This window comes from Homalodisca vitripennis, chromosome 2 (genome assembly GCF_021130785.1).
Source record: "Homalodisca vitripennis isolate AUS2020 chromosome 2, UT_GWSS_2.1, whole genome shotgun sequence".
In the NCBI taxonomy this organism is placed as follows: Eukaryota; Metazoa; Arthropoda; class Insecta; order Hemiptera; family Cicadellidae; genus Homalodisca; species Homalodisca vitripennis.
In genome coordinates, this window is record NC_060208.1 from 72,608,513 (window position 1) to 72,633,706 (window position 25,194).

Below are 25,194 nucleotides of genomic sequence, written 5' to 3' on the forward strand. Positions count from 1 at the left end.
ATGATTTTATGTCTTAAAAAATGAATGTTAACAAATAATTTTCAAGTTAAAATTAAGTTTAATAATAATTATATGGATTTTTTTGATTCAGTAATGCTCAGCTGTTCCCAATCTGGGACGTGCATTATAAAATACAATCATCCATTTGGATCATCTCGTTTTATTCCAAGGGTGTAAAATTTTGACACTCACCAAGTGCATAGTCCTAAATATGAATTATGGCACGTTGTTTTGTAAGTCAACCAACAATAAAAATTCAACATTGTTAGGCTATGGGTTAGCAAAGGCTTGCCTTTCTCATGGGGGGAAGGGAGGGGGGTTATATCTTGAGAATTAATTGTACCATAAACCGGACATATTGTATGGGATGTATTGAGAATTAATCGTGCCATAAACCTGACATTTTGTATGAGATATATTGTGAATTAATTGTGCCATAAACCTGACATTTTGTATGGGATATATTGAGAATTAATCCTGCCATAAACCTGACATTTTGTATGGGATATATTGAGAATTAATTGTGCCATAAACCTGACATTTTGTATGGGATATATTGAGAATTAATTGTGCCATAAACCTGACATTTTGTATATTTTGCTGTCACTCAGCAGAATGGCAAACTTCCTAAGAAGTAAAAGAAATAAATTATCTGTTTTAAGATTAGTGTATGTAATAAAGTAGATACCGGCTATTTGGAAAAATTAAAGAATTCTGTAATACTATTAAAACATAACAATAAATAAAAAAACTATAGTTAGAAGAAATTGATAGTTCCCCACATTAAAGTTCTAAAGTTGTGAAATCCAGGAGCATTCAAAACATTCTGAGAATACAGAAATTTCTTAACAGTACTTGTGTTTTTGAGCCTTATTTGTAGGACATGTAAGTTTACAATTCACTGTACCAATGTAATGTTGTGACGGGAAGCTTATCGATTATATAGCTCTGGTGGTAACGTCTGTCTGTGGGTGGGGATTGGGTGGAGGAGGTAGACGGCATTGAGGTTTCTTGGCGGGGGAGGGGAGGGCATTGACCTTCAATAAGACCGTCAGATGGCCTTGGCAAGGAATGTTTATAACCGCCAACGGCTCATTCTCCGCCATTCCGCCCATTCCGACATTCCGTATGAGGACCGTTTGGATTCCCACTGGTCAATCCTTCTATCTGCCCTTGCCACGCGGTAGATATACAGAGGGACTTGGGAGATGACCATATCACGTCTATAATGCACGCTATAAACAATCAAAAATATTTAAAGTAATTACCAAAGACATATTTCGTAAAAACTAATAACATTTAAAATGTTTTAAATGTGTTATTACATGGCATGTACGCATTGTCTTTCTTAGGCTCAGTACTTTATATTTTCGTACGGAGTAGAAAGAAGTTTAATTTAAATAAATTTTACCTAACATTTAAGGCAACAAGTTGGTGGAAATAACGTTTTCGTTACATTTTACAAGATGAGACGTATGTCACACCCTTATTAAATAAATTTTGCTTTACTTTTTGAATAATAAATTCTTTTCTTTTGGTCAGCTATTTTCATGTTTTACTACTGGGTATAGCCTAAGATAATTGTCAAGGTTTGAGTTACATTACTATGTTAACGTATTTCAGAGCCGGCTGAAAAAATAAAAAATACAATAAATTGTATTTAATTATAAAACTGTCTCGTTTAGATTGGTCACCCTCAATGTCCATCTCACAGAATCCACCACTCATTTAATTTTTAACTCTTGAGTGCCGGGACATACGATGCATGATGTACAAGATCAGTCTCTAACGCATTGTCACTCGAAAGCTTGAGGCGGTGTTCCTCCACCAGTGAAGGTGTTGTAGTCCATCGCTTATATAAAGAGGACAGGTCAGTTGCAGTTTCAACTTTCCAAGGTCTATTATATAACTCTGGCCCTTTGCCAAGTCGGCAGGAACTTGATAAATTCTGAAGGATGGTTAAGCCAGTCTTCCAATCGAAAGGGTGTGGTCACATTTTAATTATATAACATTGTGTGGTAGTAGTTGATGTGTGTCCACACAATAATAGGTCAAATAAAATTTGAGGTTCATACGTTGTATATTTAAATTATTGACTTAGTAATAGTGCTCATATTTATGTCTCGTTCGTCATCGAAACTGTTCGAGGCAGTTCGAGCAACATTCGCTTCCGCATCCGCTTACGTGCTATCAAAGTTTGCATATAAATGTAGTCTAACAGTTCAGTTTTAATACACATTAATTTTTTCATCGATCATGTAAACCGCAAATTTTAATTTGATTTCCTTTTCTGTCATATAGTGACGTCTATTTGCCTGTTAACTATGACAATTTACACCAATAGTTATTTGCAAAATAGACTAATATTAGTTTTTTTTATCGTTACTAATGGCGCAATTAAGACTGTTGGATTTTAAAATGTTTTAAAACGGAGTTCACCAAAAAGAAATTCTTTAATGGCGTCAATATTAGAAACACAAACTGAAGCCCAAGTTAATGTATTGATGGAGCACCGATTACTGAACTCCTGCACGTATGTTTTCAGTCTTTGTGACAAGGTTAAATGACCAAACTAATTCCCAATATCGGGATTTCAGCAGACCAAAAGTGTGACGTACTGCAGAAAATAGAGTTTTAAATAGAGTCAAGGAAAATATGGCAAAATGTTTCGACATAAATCTAGTGAAACTGTCCTTGTGGCTAATTCGGAAATTGCTTATATGCTGAACAAAATGTACCTAACAGGAGAAATGGAATGTTGTGGTTTTAGAATTACTTGAAACTATAACAATTTCAGGTGAAATTCTGATGGTAACTGACGCAACGCAAAAACTGGATGTAAAGACGTTGTGTTGTAATTTTGTAAGGAAAACGTAATAATGGAAGAAAAGAAAACCAGTGAATAATTAAAAGAGCACGTTGTAGCGGCGAAACTGGAAACTTTAAACAGGACACAACAGAGGACTGTGTTTCTCCAAAACCTTAAGAATGTTTGGTCTGAGATTGTGTGATTTTGTTTTAACCCGCTGTGTTTTACGATGCGTATAAGTTCTTAGATTTTTCGAATATTCCCTGAAAGATAAGAACTATTTATAAATCTCCAAGTGCATGATTCCATAATAATGTTGGCAGCACTGAAAAGGCAACCGTACTCTGCGGTCGTGCCGTTACTGGTCGTAGTTCAAACGCGCCCCGATAGATGGCAGAGCCTGTTCTTTTTAAATCCGCCGACACTGTGTCATTGGTATGTTTCAAACTACATTGCTGACGGTCGAGTCTGTAGGAGGTGGAGGAGGCATGAGACTGTTCCTTGGCTCCTAATGAAACGCTATTTTTGCTAGAGATGGAGACAATTCCAATTAACGCCTCATTGAATTGAACTGTCTAGACTGTTCCTACGTCACTGTTCTATTTTATCTTCAGGAATTTATGGAACAGCCGTTTACGAAACAATCTATTTTCATATTGGAATGTATGCGCAAGGTATGCGATAAAAGATTACGGTATACTAAAAACGTCATCCTGCGGTTACGTTTTTAGAATTTTTATTTACAGTAGGCCTACCTATTCTGTCTGTGCTTGAAATATCACCTGTATTGCTTGCAATTGCTTTAAATCTATGATGTCATTGTCGTTTACGGATTTCTGTCTTCACTCAACTGTTATTATTGAATACTTTTCTTATGTTCTGTTTCACTAATATAATAATAATATGAAGTGTTGTGTTTCAGGTATTTCGAAACGCGATGTTTGCTGTTATATCATTAAAAACTCGGTGTGTGCGGAGTAGAAAAAAGTTTAATTGATTTTTCCTTCCCACTTCCTCATCCTGATGACATCCGTCCTGAAATGTTTCAAAACATTGATCACTCGCAAAAAGAATGTGAGTAAAAGTTATAATTTTTGCATAGTATACTTTTTTGCATTTGTTATTTCTAATGTCTGTAATTACTAATTGATTATTTAAAAGTATAAAAAGTGATATATAGATGTCCAACATCTTTCGTGTAACTAAAAAATCCTTTAAAAACATTATTCGGACATTAATGTATAATTTATCGTTTATTACTTTTTAAAAGACGGATTGGTTTAGCTTCGTGATCAAGAACATAAATTCAGCATATTATTATTGCCCGACAGAGCAAAGAGGAACGATGTGAATAGATTCAGTAGTATATTGTATACTGGTCAGATCTCAGGTATGTTTGCTCCACCAGCACAATCTCTATGTTTAGAAAATCATTTGTCTACTCCACATGCCACATTAAAAAGTTACCACAAAGTAATACAAAATCCTATTTCAGTGTTAGTGTTGTTTAGAAATCATTTGTCTACTCCACATGCCACATTAAAAAGTTACCACAAAGTAATACAAAATCCTATTTCAGTGTTAGTGTTGTTTAGAAATCAAATGTCTACTCCACATGCCACATTAAAAAGTTACCACAAAGTAATACAAAATCCTATTTCAGTGTTAGTGTTGTTTAGAAATCATTTGTCTACTCCACATGCCACATTAAAAAGTTACCACAAAGTAATACAAAATCCTATTTCAGTGTTAGTGTTGTTTAGAAATCATTTGTCTACTCCACATGCCACATTAAAAAGTTACCACAAAGTAATACAAAATCCTATTTCAGTGTTAGTGTTGTTTAGAAATCATTTGTCTACTCCACATGCCACATTAAAAAGTTACCACAAAGTAATACAAAATCCTATTTCAGTGTTAGTGTTGTTTAGAAATCATTTGTCTACTCCACATGCCACATTAAAAAGTTACCACAAAGTAATACAAAATCCTATTTCAGTGTTAGTGTTGTTTAGAAATCATTTGTCTACTCCACATGCCACATTAAAAAGTTACCACAAAGTAATACAAAATCCTATTTCAGTGTTAGTGTTGTTTAGAAATCATTTGTCTACTCCACATGCCACATTAAAAAGTTACCACAAAGTAATACAAAATCCTATTTCAGTGTTAGTGTTGTTTAGAAATCAATTTGTCTACTCCACATGCCACATTAAAAAGTTACCACAAAGTAATACAAAATCCTATTTCAGTGTTAGTGTTGTTTAGAAATCAAATGTCTACTCCACATGCCACATTAAAAAGTTACCACAAAGTAATACAAAATCCTATTTCACTGTTAGTGTTAAGAGAGTCACTAATTGAAATTGTTAGTTAACACTGAGTTTGTAGTAATAATACCCTGATTAAACGTGTATTTACCTTGTTAATCTAAACCTAAATATCTATCTTATAAAGGTTGTGTGAGACGACCCGTGCGGTATGTTTAGTGAAAAACTGTTATAGCCTACCTGCGTCTTTCGTTTAAATATCTTCCTTCTACTTCAACCATAAAGAATCTTTTTTTTTTTTAATATGTTCATATATTTTTCAATATAGAGTGTTCCATAAACATGGATGTCATAGGTTGAATTTTCGAGAATCTCAAACGTAAACAGACTCAATCAAGTTGGTCATCATATTGAAAATATTTGTGTACTGTGTATTTTGAACACAAATTTTTTAAATAATTTCTTTTCATATAATAAATGGTGGCTAAAACGTGAGTAAATTTGTGGTGTTATGTATTTTTGTAACGATAAACAATAAGTATTGTATCAAAATACATGATTTTTTTATTGTAAAACAAGTTTTTAAACAATATTACACACGGTAATATGATAAAATACCTTTACCACCCCAAAAATATTAATTTCTTTAAAACACAAAATTCTTAAATTGCATGGTAGGTAATATCATACACTGTAAAAAGGTCATTTAAAAACATACATGTTTGTACACATTCTACCAGCGTCTTCTCATTGGAATCAAATACTTGATTTGTGGCCTTTTTGCTTTTGCATGAAAAAAATCAGTTATGTGGTTCTAATGATGTGTTTAATGAACATGAAAGGCTTCACAAAATAATATTTCATAATTATTGGCGTCTTTGTTCATAAATGAAATACTTGTTTGTATATAAAGTTTCTTCCTATCACAGACAGTTTGGAAATATTTTAAATTATTTATTTTAACTGATTTCTAAATGTAATATTCTTTTCTTACCTGTTTTTTGTGACATCAAATTAAAACTTTTCTAACCATGACCAATAATAAAAAGTTTAATAAAGCATGAAAAACTGTTATTCGTCATTTCATCATTAGTTTATTTTAAAATTTATTTTAAATTTAATCAATATTATTACTTGAATGAATATTTCTAACTAATCATAAAACGATTTGCCCAAAGAAAGAATAAAAGAGAGTAGTCCCGTATGTCTTGTCAGTTTCTGGTAACAGTGAATGTCATTGTTTTTATTCTTCAATATATAGTTTCCTACTTATAAGTGATTACCGCTTTCTTCTAAGCACAACTCAAAATATCAATCTATATGTTGTCCCATTCAGTTTTAAAAATTCCAATGATGAGCAATTGTTTGTATTACTGTGGATTAATTATGAACATTCATTTAAAAAAATTTATATTGCGGTTCCTTTGAACTTTTTTCCTGTCGACTTGCTAAAACAGTTATTTAGGTTTTAACTTTATAGCTTTAGTTTAGATTGTGTTATCAATTTCTCTTTTACCAATATTTAACTGTATATTAGTTGCAATTAAGTAGTTCTAAAATGCTGTAGCAATGAAACATATGACATGCGTACGGTATTAGGAGAATGTCTCAAGAATTACACAGCTGCTACTTGCCTCTATACACGGTGGTATCCAGACCGAGGACATCATTTCCGAATCGTATATCAAAGACTGGTTTATAGTTTTCCAGGTACTGAGAATATTCAACGTGACAAAATAAAAATGAACAGCATATGAGACCTTTTAGAGATGAAAACATTTCCTGGGGTTTTAGCAGCAGAAACACTCAACCCCTACGAATCCTCTACAATATAACCTAGGATCTGGGCCACATGACGTACAATACTGAAAGATTATAAGTTTCATCCCTACTATATGCACCACACCAGGAACTTGAAATAGAGGACTTTCTTCGTAGAACTACTTTCGTATCTGGGCTTGAGCAACATTGTCCCGGGAGATGGATGATCCCGTGAACTTCCTAGCAAGATCAACGGACCTTACTAGGATGGATTATTATTTGTGGGTCGACGAGTAAAAATAAAATTATGGTCAGAATAAGAAATGCTATTGCTACAATTGGTGGGGGATGATACATTCCAGACAAGAGCAGATCTTTCCAAAGAAAACAATCCAATGCATTTTGAATATCTGTAAAACAGTTTTTTTGCGAGATACATTTGTTGCAAAGTTAACTATGTATTAAATTAAGTGTGTAAAAATAACCTTCTTTGGTTATTTAACAACGGATTTTTTTCATTAACTTTAATTTAAGAAGTGTCAATTTTAAATAGACCTAAAATTAATAATAATAGTAACGAAAATATTCACTTTTTATTTTAATTTAGACAAATCCATGTTTTGACAACTATTTAAAACTATTTGTGTCAGAACAAAATGTTACAAGCAAAACTTGTTTGTTTTCACACGATCTTTTTACAGGGTATAAAATTGCCTTGCTATTTAAAAATTTTGAGTTTTAGGGATTAGGTTTTGTCCCAAAATTAAATAGGTATAACAGTTCTGCACTAAACATAATTACATAGGTGGTCTCATACAACCTGCATAAAGACACTTATTCTAATTATTTATATTAACAAGTTAAATACACGTTTCATCCTGGTATTGTTGTTACTAACTCTTTGGTAACTAACAGATCCGAAGAGTGACTCTTTAACGTAAATAATGAATTAGAATCTGGTATTTCCTTCTAAATCGTTGACTTATATGCTTCTTTAAAAGCCCCGTCTGATCCCATGTCATCTTGACGCCCGTCACCGTATCTTCTCCGAAGGAGAGATATTATCCCGTCACTTTGCACCCGCCAAGACATTTCTCAGAAGGCCGCCAGGGTGCGCCTTTCCGCCCTTCGGTTCCAGGACCCCGGAGGGTTGTCAGCCGTTGTAGACTTTCGAATAGTGGAGCGAGTTTTGTGATGCCCGGCTGTATGGAGAAAGAAACAAGTTATTGGTACAGATCGGCCCCTGGGAATGGTACTTCAGAACGGTCGTGCACCACCTCGTCTTCACGAGTAATCATTGCATACGGTACCAAAATACTTGAATGTAGCCTAATTGGTTATCTGGCCAATCGTGTCCAGACGATTTCTCAGATTAAAGTGGATTCAGAACCTCGAAGAACTTTGTACAACCTTTACTATTAGATCATGACATTTAATTCTCAATACCCAATATTTAATTTATTGTTTCGCAATACAAAATAATAACGTGATAGCATCAAGGATATCCACGAAAGCTTGTTTAACAATTAAACATTAGTTTTGTGTTTTGGTACTAAAATGTTTTGGAAGAAATCTGCCAATATTGGAAACCCCAGTTTTACTGAATTCTGTGATCACTGATGTCGCACTTCTTTTTCTACATTGATGTATTCTATTTTTATAGCTATCTCTTAAAAGTAGCATAATTGTGCCTATTTAAAAATTAAGTAGATTGTTGCGTAATCATCGTGTAATGTGTTGTGTTTATCACTTACCTGTTCCAACAAGTAGAGACTACTTTTCTGTCCATACAGTTATAGTTCAGGAATATGTTATCGTGATGAAGTATAGTTCAATCATTATTTTCGGCAAATTTCCTCCAACATCAGGTTTTAATATTGTATAACCTTCGCGTTTCAAGAATCCATACTACGGCTAAGTTACCGTAACTTACGAGATCATTACCTCATCGGCGGTTACGTGGCTGACGCGATGGGATGTCTTAAGATGTACAATTAAGAGTGGCATGGCCTTTTGGCTGGTTAATATAAATTTTTGTTTAATGACGAAAACTAATTTTATAAATATTATCGTCGCGAGTTAGAGTTCAATTGGTATTACAATCCGTACAAAATTGTCAGCTGTATATATATAAATGCGAATGTTTGTTTGTATGTTCCGTTATAACTCTGGAACCAATGCACGAAACATCGTGAAATGTTGTACAGTGATTCTACACGTTCCTGGAAGTAATATAAGCATACTTTTAGAGAGGTATTTGGTCCAATTTTAATAGTTTATTTCATTAATTTTTTAATTATAAATTGTTGTTGATGTTGGTGTGTTTTATATTGAATCCGACAGACTGCGCTACGACACGTAATACAAAGCGAACTGATACTTAACAGCTGATAATACTTTCAGCTGAAGTTCATCAAAGAGGCAGAAACATTTGTTTACATTTAAAATTTAAAACGTTTTTATTGTAAAGTGCATGATCAGTAGTGTTTTTAAATTCAGATTGCATCAATGATCAATAAACTATTTAATTCAAAGAAAATACTATTAAACGCTATTATGAAAACAACCTCATTATACAAATCCGTGAATGTTTGCACATAAGGTAATCGAATTTGGTTACATCGAAGGTAAATTAAAAGAGCCGAAAGAAGACACTTTATGATCGAAACTTGGTTTCTTTGATACATTTTCTTGAAGGCACACTCCTAAAATAATACTGGAAATATCTTAGACAGAAAATTAATTTTAACAGACCGAATGTGATTCTTTATAACCTAATTAGTTTACCGAGATTCATCCGTATACAGTAACTGTTCTGAATAACTTATCAACACCTAGCAAAAACCACGAAAGATAGAGGCAGGAATATGATACATACCTTCCTTCATAATGCGCCCAAGAGGCTCACGAAGGAACGACTGTCAGTTATCTCAGCAATGTTTAGTATGTGATAGAAAAAGAATAAGTGAATATAGTTTAAAGTATCCTCAACGGGAAATTGCGTGCGAAGCCGCGGGAAACTGCTAGTATATATATATATATATATATATATATATATATATATATAAATATAATTTTTCAACAAACATTGAATCACAAAAAGTACTTGCTCCGCCGGGACTCGAACCCGGATCCCTCGATGTTGTAACACAAGTTGTATAGTCAATAAACATGTTGTTTATCATCATTTCTTGTAGCTAGTTTTTGAAACAACTAACCGTTTAAACGGTAGATACACATAGAGTTTATATAGACAGTACTTCCTCACAAGTTGAAACATATCATCCCACCGCTAGTCTATGGAAATGTTTAGAAAATAATAATAGTCAAGCGAATTTCAGCATAGGTAAAAAACTGTTTCGTAGTTAGCTATCGGAAAAGTAAGACAATTAAAAAAGTCACTTACATTGAAAACATTTTCTACATAAAACTAATAAATCTTGCATGGTCTTTTGAAAACTATGTATACGGCAAATTTATGGGTAGTGTATACTGTAAATAAGAGATAAATAATTATATTCACGTTGTTGCTAAAAAAAGACAATTCATAAGACATTCAGTCTTTAAGTATAAGGAAACGATAAATGTTCAACAAATTTAATATCTTTTCCCATGTATGTCAGTACAGTATATTATAACTTAATAAACAATACGTTAATGCTGATGTGGAAAGTTAAATTAAATATTTAGGATGTGCGTAAAATCGGAGTTTTGTTTGAAATTTATTATATGATGAATAGCCGTGGAAGATCTGTATAATAGTTGATAGTAAGTTTGTAGGATATTACCCCAAACATCCACAGCGAGGCGGTTTTATTGTAGCCCAATTTTTTTTATTTCTCGTTGGATCGGACTAATGTTTATATGTATCTATTAATAATTAAACACGCTCGTGGATGCACGCGCGCGCGTTTGTTTGTTACCAATGCATTTCGCGTCCGCACTATTGCGGATTGCAGCAGGGCAGGTGGGCGCGACTCCGTTATATGGCGGCCTTGACGACCTTGACGTTGGAAGATGGCCAGAATTGCTGAATGCTGATGACCAGCCGTGACCACCCAGGCTTGTCAGCTGGAAATTTCCATCGGGTAATGCAGTGCCAGCAGTGGGCCGCGAGTACACCTAGGGGCACCGCCGTGGTCTGTCAATGTTTTCCAAATTTAGCAATTATTAAATTAACATTTAAAGATTAATCTGTAGAATAACTAGTTCGTGTTAATTTTGGATCTACAGAAGAGGAATCGAACCGGCGTACCAGCATCGTAAGTAATTTACGTAGTTCTTTTTTATAAGTTACGGGTAATTGAAGAGCTATTGTCAGAAAGACGCAACTTGTACCGTTAGGATTTGACGTGTCTTAATATTTTACCAAGTTATGTTAATTATTATTTGTCTTACGGACAAGAAATCGTTATTATTAACCTGTCATTATTACTTTGTAACAAGACAGTGTATGGTCGATCTAGAGGGAATATTACCCTGCGAGGAAGCATCATTATTATAGAGCCAAGGGAAATAATTATTTTCTAACTGAAATCCAAACCACTTGGATTTCGATACTTTCCGCCACTTATCTTCTCCCGTCCTCTCACTAGAGTTCCATCCAACCATTTTCGCCATTCCTTATTGACGTACCCATATTTTTATTTCACAAAGAGGGAGTGGTAGAGTTAGGGTGGTGACTTGAAAGGATTTTCCGCTCCTACGCACTCCTACAACTCAATTAGCTTGTTACTAACTAATGACCTTCTATTGTAGTTGTGATCAAACTGAGAGTCCGTTAGGCAGACACATTACTTTCTGTTTGAAAACATTCCATTGAGTGGATATATGGTACAGTGTTTGAATCCGAGCTTTCGTTGTAAGCTGTACTGGGTTCAAATCCCGCTTAACCTTCTAACATATTTCCTAGCACTCTTACTAATGACCTTCTATTGTAGTTGTGATCCAACTGAGAGTCCGTTAGGCAGACACATTACTTTCTGTTTGAAAACATTCCATTGAGTGGATATATGGTACAGTGTTTGAATCCGAGCTTTCGTTGTAAGCTGTACTGGGTTCAAATCCCGCTTAACCTTCTAACATATTTCCTAGCACTCTTACTAATGACCTTCTATTGTAGTTGTGATCCAACTGAGAGTCCGTTAGGCAGACACATTACTTTCTGTTTGAAAACATTCCATTGAGTGGATATATGGTACAGTGTTTGAATCCGAGCTTTCGTTGTAAGCTGTACTGGGTTCAAATCCCGCTTAACCTTCTAACATATTTCCTAGCACTCTTACTAATGACCTTCTATTGTAGTTGTGATCCAACTGAGAGTCCGTTAGGCAGACACATTACTTTCTGTTTGAAAACATTCCATTGAGTGGATATATGGTACAGTGTTTGAATCCGAGCTTTCGTTGTAAGCTGTACTGGGTTCAAATCCCGCTTAACCTTCTAACATATTTCCTAGCACTCTTACTAATGACCTTCTATTGTAGTTGTGATCAAACTGAGAGTCCGTTAGGCAGACACATTTACTTTCTGTTTGAAAACATTCCATTGAGTGGATATATGGTACAGTGTTTGAAATCCGAGCTTTCGTTTGTGTAAGCTGTACTGGGTTCAAATCCCGCTTAACCTTCTAAACATATTTCCTAGCACTCTTACTAATGACCTTCTATTGTAGTTGTGATCCAATGAGGAGTCCGTTAGGCAGACACCATTACTTTCTGTTTGAAAACATTCCATTGAGTGGATATATGGTACTAGTGTGTTTTGAAATCCGAGCTTTCGTTGTAAGCTGTACTGGGTTCAAATCCCGCTTAACCTGTTCTAACATATTTCCTAGCACTCTTACTAATGACCTTCTATTGTAGTTGTGATCCAACTGAGAGTCCGTTAGGCAGACACAATTACTTTCTGTTTGAAAACATTCCATTGAGTGGATATATGGTACAGTGTTTGAATCCGAGCTTTCAGTTGTAAGCTGTTACTGGGTTCAAATCCCGCTTAACCTTCTAACATATTTCCTAGCACTCTTACTAATGACCTTCTATTGTAGTTGTGATCCAAACTGAGAGTCCGTTAGGCAGACACATTACTTTCTGTTTGAAAACAATTCCATTGAGTGGATATATTGGTACAGTGTTTGAATCCGAGCTTTCGTTGTAAGCAGTACTGGGTTCAAATCCCCGCTTAACCTTCTAACAATATTTCCTAGCACTCTTACTAAATGACCTTCTAATTGTAGTTGTGATCCAACTGAGAGTCCGTTAGGCAGACACATTACTTTCTGTTTGAAAAACATTCCATTGAGTGGATATATGGTACAGTGTTTGAATCCGAGCTTTCGTTGTAAGCTGTACTGGGTTCAAATCCGCTTAACCTTCTAACATATTTCCTTAGCACTCTTACTAATGACACCTTCTATTGTAGTTGTGATCCAACTGAGAGTCCGTTAGGCAGACACATTACTTTCTGTTTGAAAACATTCCCATTGAGTGGATATTATGGTACAGTGTTTGAATCCGAGCTTTCGTTGTAAGCTGTACTGGGTTCAAATCCCGCTTAACCTTCTTAACATATTTCCATAGCACTCTTACTAATGACCTTCTATTGTAGTTGTGATCCAACTGAGAGTCCGTTAGGCAGACCACATTACTTTCTGTTTGAAAACATTCCATTGAGTGGATATATGGTACAGTGTTTGACTCCGAGCTTTCGTTGTAAGCTGTACTGGGTTCAAATCCCGCTTAACCTTCTCTAACATATTTCCTAGCACTCTTACTAATGACATTCTATTGTAGTTGTGATCAAACTGAGAGTCCGTTAGGCAGACACATTACTTTCTGTTTGAAAACATTCCATTGAGTGGATATATGGTACAGTGTTTGAATCCGAGCTTTCGTTGTAAGCTGTACTGGGTTCAAATCCCGCTTAACCTTCTAACATATTTCCTAGCACTTTACTAATGACCTTCTATTGTAGTTGTGATCCAGATGAGAGTCCGTTAGGCAGACACATTACTTTCTGTTTGAAAAAACATTCCATTGAGTGGATATATGGTACAGTGTTTGATTCCGAGCTTTCGTTGTAAGCTGTACTGGGTTCAAAATCCCGCTTAACCTTCTAACATATTTCCTAGCACTCTTACTAATGACCTTCTATTGTAGTTGTGATCCAACTGAGAGTCCGTTAGGCAGTGACACATTACTTTTCTGTTTGAAAACATTCCATTGAGTGGGATATATGGTACAGTGTTTGAATCCGAGCTTTCGTTGTAAGCTGTACTGGGTTCAAATCCCGCTTAACCTTCTAACATATTTCCTAGCACTCTTACTAATGACCTTCTATTGTAGTTGTGATCCAACTGAGAGTCCGTTAGGCAGGACACTTACTTTCTGTTTGAAAACATTCCATTGAGTGGATATATTGGTACAGTGTTTGAATCCGAGCTTTCGTTGTAAGCTGTACTGGGTTCAAATCCCGCTTAACCTTCTAAACATATTTCCTAGCACTCTTACTAATGACCTTCTATTGTAGTTGTGATCCAAGCTGAGAGTCCGTTAGGCAGACACATTACTTTCTGTTGAAAACATTTCCATTGAGTGGATATATGGGTAACAGTGTTTGAATCCGAGCTTTTCGTTGTAAGCTGTTACTGGGTTCAAATCCCGCTTAAAACCTTCTAACATATTTCCTAGCACTCTTACTAATGACCTTCTATTGTAGTTGTGATCCAACTGAGAGTCCGTTAGGCAGACACATTACTTTCTGTTTGAAAACATTCCATTGAGTGGATATATGGTACAGTGTTTGAATCCGAGCTTTCGTTGTAAGCTGTACTGGGTTCAAATCCCGCTTAACCTTCTAACATATTTCCTAGCACTCTTAGTAACACGTAACGAGAGAGTGGACGGGATTGCGTCAACGTGATGTGCCTGCAAGACAACTGTTGTGGGTGTCTCGTTAGACCCATATTCACTCAAGTCAGTGGTGGGCAAAGGACTAGCACACTATCGTGTACTTTATCACGAATACAATACAAAGTTATGAGCATATATAATAAATATTGACATTGGACTTGCTTAAGTTGTGTGATTTTGATTAATATATTAAAATTTATTTTTATAAGTATTAAATTATGCTTTTAACAACATATTACAAAGTCAATTATATAAATTGCTGTAGTAATAAAACCTCGATAAAAATGTTGTATCTACATTGCTATGTGATATTTTGACAGTCATGCATCATTATTACTCGCAAGGTGAAATATGTATGCATTTTTGATAAAACAAGTCATTTTTCGGCCTTTGTTTTTTATTTTTCTCTGAAAATTTCTGACAAGTTTTATATATAACACATAGTATAAAGAAAACATGATCTAAAATAAATTTATGAAACTTAGTCAACATTAACCTTTTTTGTTTGAACCACTTATAAATTAGTAGTTATTGCGTATAATAACTCTTTACTGTTATTGTTGTTTTACTTTTTCCATGAGCTACTTGCTCTGAAACAGACAACTGTAAAACAACTCAATTGACTTGTAAACAAACATCTTTATTGTCATTTACCGATATGTTATTCCAAGTTGTGTTTAATTTCTAATTTGTTTTTTACAATGACGGCCAAAAGAAATTTCCAAGGGGAGGAAATTTAATGATTATATAATACTACGTATTAGATACAAGCCCCGTTGAAACTTGGCTTAATGAAAACTTGTAAGGTGAAACTAAAAGAACCAAAATGATATTTTTCAAGTAGCCCTGGGTATCAATTAAAATATTCCGCCTATAACACCTGATGCTGTAGGCTAAGCGAACTTCAGCTCCTAAAAGGAAGATGAGTTAGGAAAATAAAAATAGTTTAGTAAATTTTATCTATTAAATAGCTTAATTCTAGAATTTAAGGAAAATTACTTCTTGTGTGCGTAAGTTTTGTGAAAAGAAAGATATTTTAGAAGTTATTGGAAATCGTACGTAGCTTAAAAATTACTTGGCTTTTTAACATATTGTAAACATGTAAATAACTTAGACATTCCTTTCATTGACAATTTTTATTATATTAATGTAAGATTAGTGTATGCACTCCCAAGTTATTGGAAAAGAAATTGTTGCCGCTTTTTAATATTTCGAATCTCCCAAATACACCAGCCAATCCAAGCAGTATAATGCGATCTTACTAATGCCTTTAGAAAGCGTAGCAAATGAGCCTATGACAAAGGCAGCTCATGAAACTGTACAACTAAAAGTGGATGGCAAATGTGGGGCCATACCTCGCTAAATGGGTATCGAGTATTTACAATGGGAAAATATTGGATGCAGAGTTTTTTTCTCAATTTTGCCATGGTTATTTGGTAAAAGAGAGTGTAGGTCATGATTGCGTAAAGAATGTTACTGAACTGTTGTAGCCGTGGCAATGTTTGCTTGTTCAGAGTAGACAAAGGGGTTCGATATAAGTGTTATTTAGGAGACGGATATTCAAAGCGGTTTTAAAGTGTTGAATCTAAGCCTTATGGGGACATTGTTATTATAGAAAAATTTGAGTTGTTGGACACGGATAGGAGACTGGTTTAAATTATTACAACAAGGATTGAATTGATAACAATCTTGATTTGATTACAAAATTGATGAAGGGAAACAAGTTGAGTGACGGTTACAGTACTGGAGGGAAACAAGGTAGCCTGACAGATGGTATTGATTCCTTGCAAAACTACAACGTACAAGCTATTAGAAGAAACAAGAAAGACTTAGAAAACATAAATATGGATGTGGGTGTGGTGACGTTCTTTAACAAGTTCTCAACCGACGACAAACTTCAACGTGTTCTATGTAGTATTTCATGGTGCAAGTATAAACAAGGTTTAGCACTTGATCCGGCTGTTATAGAAAATATTAAACCCAGCACTTAACTCAACCTGAGTTCTTTCCAAGGAAAACAATCCTAATCTAGATGTAATTTTGTATTATGGTCCCGTATACAAACCAAATTATTGGCCTAAATGCATTAAGATGTAACATTGGATGTTATCTTAACATACAATACCAACAGGCTTAAAGTAAGTTTTGCACTATCTAGAAAAAATCCTGGTAAGAACCGTCTAACCCCCTTGGCGACATAGATCTGCAGAGTCCAAAATGCGGAATGTCCACACAGCAACGCCGAATGAAAATGAAGATTAAAAGAGATGTTCTTTAGTTAGATTAACCAGAGTATGATGATGAAAATGTTTTAAAGTGAATATTGTTTGTGCGTGGCAACATTTTCATTACTATTCCTCGGAAATGGATTATTTTTCTCACTTCGATCCATTTTCTCAAAAAGCATCAAATATAGGAATTTTAAAATTGTTAACACAGTTAACTATATATATATATATATATATATATATATATATTTAAAGTAATAAAAAGCTCCAAACATCAACTCAATTACTTTTGTATCTGGATAAAATTACAAAACTTTAAAACTATTCTATAAAGAAAAATTCTGTATGTGAAACAATATCTGCATAATGTGAGGTAAATATCATAAAGCTGTACTTTTTTTAGATAATGGGTATCTCATATCTACAAAATAACATTACGAAGATATGGATGTCCGTATCCTCTTTAGTGTCTGTCACAGAGGCTAGTGCAATGGGTAGGTCAGTAACAATGAATTTGCGTCGTGGTGAAAATATGTTTACAACACCACATCACAAAATAAACGAACTTTACAAATTAATTTAATAATTTTTCGAACTATTTATATTTTGTAGAGACGACATACCAACCGAGTTGTAACTTAATTAATCGATAACTTAGTTTACGGATATTAGTGTGTTTAATTTGTCAAAAGCGACATGGGTTACAAATTTTAACGTTTCTCAATGATTATCTAATTAGTATTGTTGATCATGATTCAATCAAAATTGCAGTAAATAAGCGACAAAATTTAATTGCCAAATTTTTGAGTAAATAAATACAAATTTCTAAATCTGTGATTATACTATAACAAAATTATGGCATGAAAGAGCGCAAGGGAAACACCAAAAATACTTTTAATGCCAAGAAATACCAAGAGGTCAAAACCTTATTCGTAGAAAGAAATTACTGGAGCATTCCCACGGAGTATTTTAGTGCTACTACATAAGGAATTAGATTAAGAAATTGTTGGTGCAATGTGAAAAACAATCTTGGATCTATTGAACATAATCATAGTTATACGTTTTATCTCTTATTGTCACGCCAAAGTTATTAAAATTATAATACAATCTGTTTCGTGTTCGTTTGGATTTGCATCACGTAGGTTGCCTAAACATTAGTAAAAACTAAAATCATATATATATTTAAATACAAATAAAAAACTAGCTTCCACATTTTTATATTTTGGATAGAAGAGTACTTGACATAACTGCACCCCCCCCCTCCCGAATACGCCACTGGCGTATTGAACCTTTGATCGAGGAATGTGAGGTAATATTTCTTTGTAGGTGCACATCAAAACAATTACACAACAGAAACCTCAAGCAATAAGAGAATTGTATGGATGACGTAGCTACGGCGGCGTTGGCTTTCTGCGACGAACGACAATTATTCTGCTCTGCTACGCTGCTCTTATCAACAAAACACCTAACGCGAGTGACGGCAAACAACACCACGAACAGCAATTGACAACGTCATCACTAACCTTTCAGGTGTCGCGTATCCGTGTAAATCACAGCCATCTCCGACAGACCCACTAACGGAACTCCAAGAGCTGATAATTAGTTGGGGGGGGGGGGGGTGCGGAAAAAAAATAGACATGGAGCCCAAACCTACTAAAACTAAATAGCACATAAGGCCATTTAACATTGCTACCCTCAAACGCTTTGAGGAACGCTTGTCCATCCCTTTCCAAAAGAAAAATTGGGATTTCTTAAATCTACCACAGTCAGTAGAGCAAGCACATAAAATTGGTCTCCAAAAATTTTAATTTATCATCTAAATTTAATGCCTGGCCTACTAAAACCATTCAAAATTTTCCCGAGAAAGGCAAAACAACAAATGCGATCCACAAAAGGAATATTGGTATCGAGAGAAAAACTTTAAATTTTTCTCACGAAATTCAAAAACTACTTCAAAACGAAGATTTCAAAATTTTTTTTTCGGAATTACAAAAAGAATTTACAAAAAAGTGATCCAAGCTGCGAAAGCATTTGATGTCTCTATATCAAACATCTCGTCAAAAAATGTTCTAAAACTGGTTGGGGCAATCATAAATAAACAATAAAAATGAATCACAGACCCAAATAAAAATCAAAAATAGGGGATAGGCATGTAGAGGAAGCCGACAGAGGCTGCGAACTGAGTTTAACAGATTTTCGCGGGATCCCCACCCCCCCCCCCCCCACCCCCCCCCCTTCCTTTGTTTTAATGTGCCCACCCTTGTATAGTGTGAGGCAAGGTTCGCATGTTCCATCTCCTCCGCAAGTAAACCCCACGCGAATACAGAGCCCAGTGGTCGATCCATTGGCTTAGGTCCTGTATTTGAGGATGAGCCTCGAAAGAATTATTCAACCAGCTCCCGGCAAAAAAAATCAAACGATATGAATTTAATGTCGGTGTGGCTTCATTAAAAGATGCCTCAAAGCATATTGTGAGTCCATTATCCCCAAATAGATCCAATCATCTCTTTCAACAAGGAGTTTTTTCCCTCCGCTCCTTAAAACGCGAAGTAACTACTCATTTTTAAAAAAAAGATGATCACCAAAAGCTCCAACCAATATAATTAATAGGCCCTGTCTCAATTTATTGCCCGCCCCATTGAGCAAAAATTTTGAAAAAACTCCTTTTTTAACTAAATGCTTCATTTCTAAACAACCATAACCTGCTTTCTGAACACCCAATTTGGTTTCAGGAAGGGAAATCGTACTACAACGGCCGTTTTTGAGACTTGTAGAAATGGTTGAAGAGTGGTTAGAAAGTCGAGTACCACCCACATTAAAGTGTGTTTACTCGACCCCCCTAACTAAGGCATTTGACCTGTGGTTGACCACACGAAAATGCTTGACAAACCTTGAATCTCATGGCATCAGAAGGCGTGGCTGGTAGCCGCTCTCCAATGGATTAGATCATTTTATAGGGCCACAAGAACACAAATCGTTCCCAAATCTCAAAACAAATTCTCTGAACCGATTCAGCTGATCTATGGTGGTCCTCAGGGATCAATACTCAGTCCCGATTCTTATCTCATCTATGTGCAATTACATGGGAGTCATCACGACTGGGCAAGGAAAACATGATGCAGTACGCTGATGAACAAAACGATACCCTTTGTTTACCAACAAAGTCAAAAACTATTCTGTAACAGCCAAAGTTTTTCTTGACACCAACAATAGTGTCCACACTTTTAACAGCCACACAACCTCAAAGCAAAATTTCTTCAATATCAAATTTCTTGACTTACGCGTTGCGATCAGGAGAAGCTCCCAATGACGAGGCCACCGTTTTATTGATGGCCTTTTTCCTGGATGAAGTCGACTGTTCCAAAATTCCATCGATATTCCTGTGGAATCGGGGATTGACTTGGAATTAATCACATTGATTCATGTTTGCTCAAAACTGGCCTCGGGCATCTATGTATTGAAGTGTCTTTGGGGCCAAATACTAAATAACTACTTACTGCCCCAGTCAGGTACTGATGACGGCTTATTATGGCTTGATCTAACCCCCCACCGGCTGCTCACCTACTGTTTTGGTGCTGTGATGTGAGATCCAGCGCCAACCTATCTTTTCAGGGCATTCAAATTGCAGAAGCAAGCGATTCCGCATAATCGCACAGCTAATGGTTCATAGAAACATCAAGGAAGCTTTTAAAAAACAGAACTTTGTTGACTCTGCGTGTCTCTACATCCTAGAGACAAATCTTTTTTTTGTAATGACTAAAAGTGCCAAGACACGTGGCCGAGACAATACATTCGTATGGGACCAGAGGCAAGAGAATACCTATCCGAACGGAAGTCACCAGGACGGGAGGTTTTAACGAACACTTGCCTTCGAGGCAGGAGTGTCGTTTCCCTCAACAAGTTGCCCAAAATTCAAATCAAAAAAAAAACGCCCCAACGCCCTAAGGCATTAACGGCGTGCTCGTTAGATGGGGAAAGGAAAAAAAAACGCGTATTATTTGGTTTGAATTAATTTTTTTAAGCGGGAGGGCGGGGAGGCGGGAGGGGGGGGGGGGGAGGGGGTCTCAATTCAAGTGCTCAGGAGCGAAATCGGGAAATTGGTGTGGGTGAAGAAGGGGGGGGGATGGGGGGCAGGTGAGGGCACGATGTTTATAAATTTGTATGGGGGGGGGGGGGGGGGGTGTCGGGGTGAGGAGGACGGGGACGGGGGGGGGGGGGAGGGGGGGGGGGGGGGGGGGGGGGGGGGGGGGCGGGGGGGGGGGGGGCGGGTGGGGGGGGGGGGGGGGGGGGGCGGGGGGCGGGGGAGGGGGGGGGGTGGGGGGGGGGGGGGTGGTGGTGTGGGTGGTGAGCGGGGGGGGGGGGGGGGGGGTGGAGCGGCGGTGCAGGGGGGAAGGGGGGGGGGGGGGGGGGGGGGGGGGGGGACAAGAAGTTGGGGGTGGGGAGGGGGGGGGGGAGGGACACATGACAACCAGCGTTGGGAAAATGGGGATTCTCAGGATAGTGTGCGTAGAGAGTGAATTTGGGGGGCGGGGAGGGGGGGGGGACGGGGGAGCGTGGGGTTAGGAGGGGAGGGGGGTGCGTGGGGTTATGTTGATTGAAGGGGACACCTGATGGGGTGGGAGGTTGTGGGATCAAATTTATAGAAAGTGTGCGAGGTCTTCTCTACGTGTCTATACATTTTGTAAATGTTCGGCAAAATAAAAATGATTTGATTTGATTGATTTGACGTGTCTAATACGTAATCGACTTATTAAATTTTAAACTAACATGAATAAGTTTATATAGTGATGAAATATTTAATATATATGTGTGTGTAAAATTCATCCACCATAACCATGCATAAAGAAAGTCCTAGTCAATTAAGCCATGAATTACTTCCAAGTTTTGTTGTAATATCGAATATGAGCAATTTTTTAAATCAAATATGATTTATTTATTCCTAGCATCAACTGTCATAAATTCAGTACGGGTATTTGTAACTCTATAATATTTACTGTATGAAACTTAAAACTATCAATTATATATCAAATCAATTATCAACTCAAATAGTTATACCTAAAAGTTGTCAATGTGAGCTCCGTTTGTCAAAAGACACATCAAATCGGTAGCTCAGTTCGGTATGCCTGGAGTGATATCTGCTCATTCCAACATTGTTCATATAATTATCACATTCACAGCTGATCATTTGTCACTGGGATGTGTTCAATAAAACTGGTTACATCCTTGAAAAGTATTTTAAATTATGAAATACAAATAATCGAAAAAACCTAAATGGACTCTAAACATGCTAGCAAATTTAATAGCATCGTATGTGGCTCTATGTTATGATGGCGCATTAACACGTCACCATCTGTAAGTCACATATAATAGCATTTCATAGTTGTGGGCAGAAAATTGAAATTCGTTTATTCAACATATATTTGCATCTCTGAAACAGGCATGTAGTAAAATCGAAACACATTTACTCTTTATACTGAACGTTTTCTCTGGACGTTCACATTTTTTAAATACTGACTTTTAACCTTTACTGGCTTGACCTTGCTATGTACTCATTAACTAAGCCACGTATTGACAGCAAGCAGGTATACATTTTTGCGTTCCCTGCCCTTCACGTTTTAGTACCATAGAATTGGTAACGAATAGCAAAATAACAACACAGTGATGGGAAAACAACGTACTGAGGACAGTTAAAAGTTGAATAACGGAAGAAAATAACATTTGACAAATATTTGGATGGCACAAAATTTTCGATAGGATGATGGAAATATCTACTTCTATTCTCTGTAACAATTTGAATATTCTGAGAACTCAGCTGCAGTCTGGTGCCCGGCTATCTGTTTGTTAGCGCGAGGCACTGTCGGCCTGACGTGGAACAAAAACATTGACAACACAATGGTGCAGGCTTTGCCCAGAAGTACTGGAGCAGGTATGCAGGTGTTCTCTGTATATTCGCCTCGTGCTGTGAGTTGGCTGTTTTCGTTTCGGTGTCAGTTGTTTTTCAAACCAGTTTTAGGAATGCTTCTCCTTTCTATTGAACACTAGAAAAATACGTGAAAGAAAAGTAGGCAACATCTACAATGGTGTAAACAAATTTAGAAATAAATATTTTCTTCGAAGAAAATAATGATTGTATTCCTTATATAATGGGAAAATTGGCAAATTTCATAACTTTACTTAGGTGATATCTTTAATGCAATTTTATGAAACATTTGATTGGGTTTGAATGTTGAGATTAGCTCCATTTTAACTTCCACTCAGTGCAGCATTTGAAATCCGACACAGTGACATACTTGATATCTGAAGAAAAAGAAGTCGGCAATGAAGACGTTCAAAACGAACTCTGTATCGTTTGGACATCACATACACCTAGACCATAAAATAGCTCTATCAACCACCCAGTGTAGTCTGGTTGAAGAGGTGTTCTCATTTTCTCAAAAGGAGCACAGATTGGTGCACTAGGATGTTTTTACCTACGATGTAATAAATGCCATGATGCCGCGGTTGCCACCAGACTTATGATGACCAACCACTGTGGTGCTGCGGTTGTACCCGATACTGGTTGGGCTGTGACATGTATGATGTATGACACTGACATGGAATGCAAAAGAGAGTATGGCTTGCCAGTCATTGACACTTAGGTGGTAAGTATGGTTCTGCTCTTTATTGGTTTGTGTGCATGATGCCAAGGAAGCACAACGTATAATAATTGTAGAATGCCTCATCAGCCGCTATGTTGCCAAGAATGTGCAAACGTGTTAGCAGATAAAGAGTGTTGCTATATTTGCTGTCTACTCCTGCCACGCCAGCTAAAATACACTATTCAATCCTCGAAATTGAGCACCACATATTCAGCAGTAGTTCTCACTCCTAGGCTGCTGAAATCTTAATTGCAGGGTGCGTGAGTTCACTTTTTCTGTACTACTAGCTAGTATCCACTTGTAATGATTTTCTACGGATTCGTAAGGACTTTACAATATTTAGCACCTCTTCCCGTCATTGAAATAACGTGTTGATAAATATTGACATATAATGTTAACCAATCGGTAAATGAATAGATTCAAAAATATTAAAGCCAATAACTTCATTCAGAAACAGTAAGAGAGTGCTGGTCTCACATTAATGACTCCAGATTCCTACTTAAAAACCAGACCATTGTAAATTAAATTCACCTAATTGACACTTGTCGTCTACGCCTATACACCTGAGAATTCAAACATTAATTTCTCTCGGGACACTAAGGCCTAGCGATACCACCCTATATGAGAGGGCGGATATAACTGCGTTATACTTCCTGTCCTGGCCCTCTACCTTCTCTTGAAATTCGTTCTACGGAGCAACAGTTCATACTGTAAGGCACTAAACGAAGTGGGTGTGTTTATTATCAAGTTATAAACGGCAATTACGAAGTAATCTCACACTTTTTGAACGATCGCACATACTAGAAGAAAAAACTATGTTTATTTATACGTCAATTAGTCCTATATTTGGTGTATACACTTATTTTAAATGTACATATTACTAACAGACTAACCCCCCTAAACAGCAAAACTATTGATTTACCTCACCAATCAGTATAGCTAATAATCCCCCTCTCTGATCAGGATAGCTAATACTCCCCCTCACTAAGCAGGATAGCTAATACTCCCCCTCACTGATCAGGATAGCTAATACTCTCCCTCACTGATCAGGATAAATAGTACTGCCCATCACTAAGCAGATTAGCTAGTACTGCCCATCACAAAGCAGGATAGCAAATACTCCCTCTCACCAATCAGTATAGCTAATATTCCCCCTCTCTGATCAGGATAGCTAATACTCCCCCTCACTAAGCAGGATAGCTAATACTCCCCCTCACTAAGCAGGATAGCTAATACTCTCCCTCACTGATCAGGATAAATAGTACTGCCCATCACTAAGCAGGATAGCTAGTACTGCCCATCACTAAGCAGGATAGCTAGTACTGCCCATCACTAAGCAGGATAGCTAGTACTGCCCATCACAAAGCAGGATAGCAAATACTCCCCCTCACTGATCAGGATAGCTAATACTCCCCCTCACTGATCAGGATAGCTAATACTCCCCCTCACTGATCAGAGTAAATAATACTGCTCCTCGCTGACCAGGATAGCTAATACTGCCCATCACAAAGCAGGATAGCGAATACTCTCCCTCACTGATCAGGATAGCTAATACTCCCCCCACTGATCTGGATA

General features: G+C 36.6%; 1 protein-coding gene across 3 annotated transcripts in view; it reads left to right on the forward strand.

The window, feature by feature from the left end:
• LOC124354154 (putative 3-phosphoinositide-dependent protein kinase 2) overlaps window positions 1-25,194 on the forward strand; it is a 205,039-nt gene that overhangs the window by 12,239 nt on the left and 167,606 nt on the right. The window contains exon 2 of one of the 3 annotated variants that reach the window (XM_046804406.1): window positions 3,732-3,883. The exons of the other annotated variants lie outside the window; for them this stretch is intronic. Within the exon in view, the coding sequence (XP_046660362.1) occupies window positions 3,833-3,883 (51 nt within the window). The 5' untranslated portion in view covers window positions 3,732-3,832. The remainder of the gene's footprint in view (window positions 1-3,731; window positions 3,884-25,194) is intronic. 3 annotated transcript variants of the gene reach the window in all.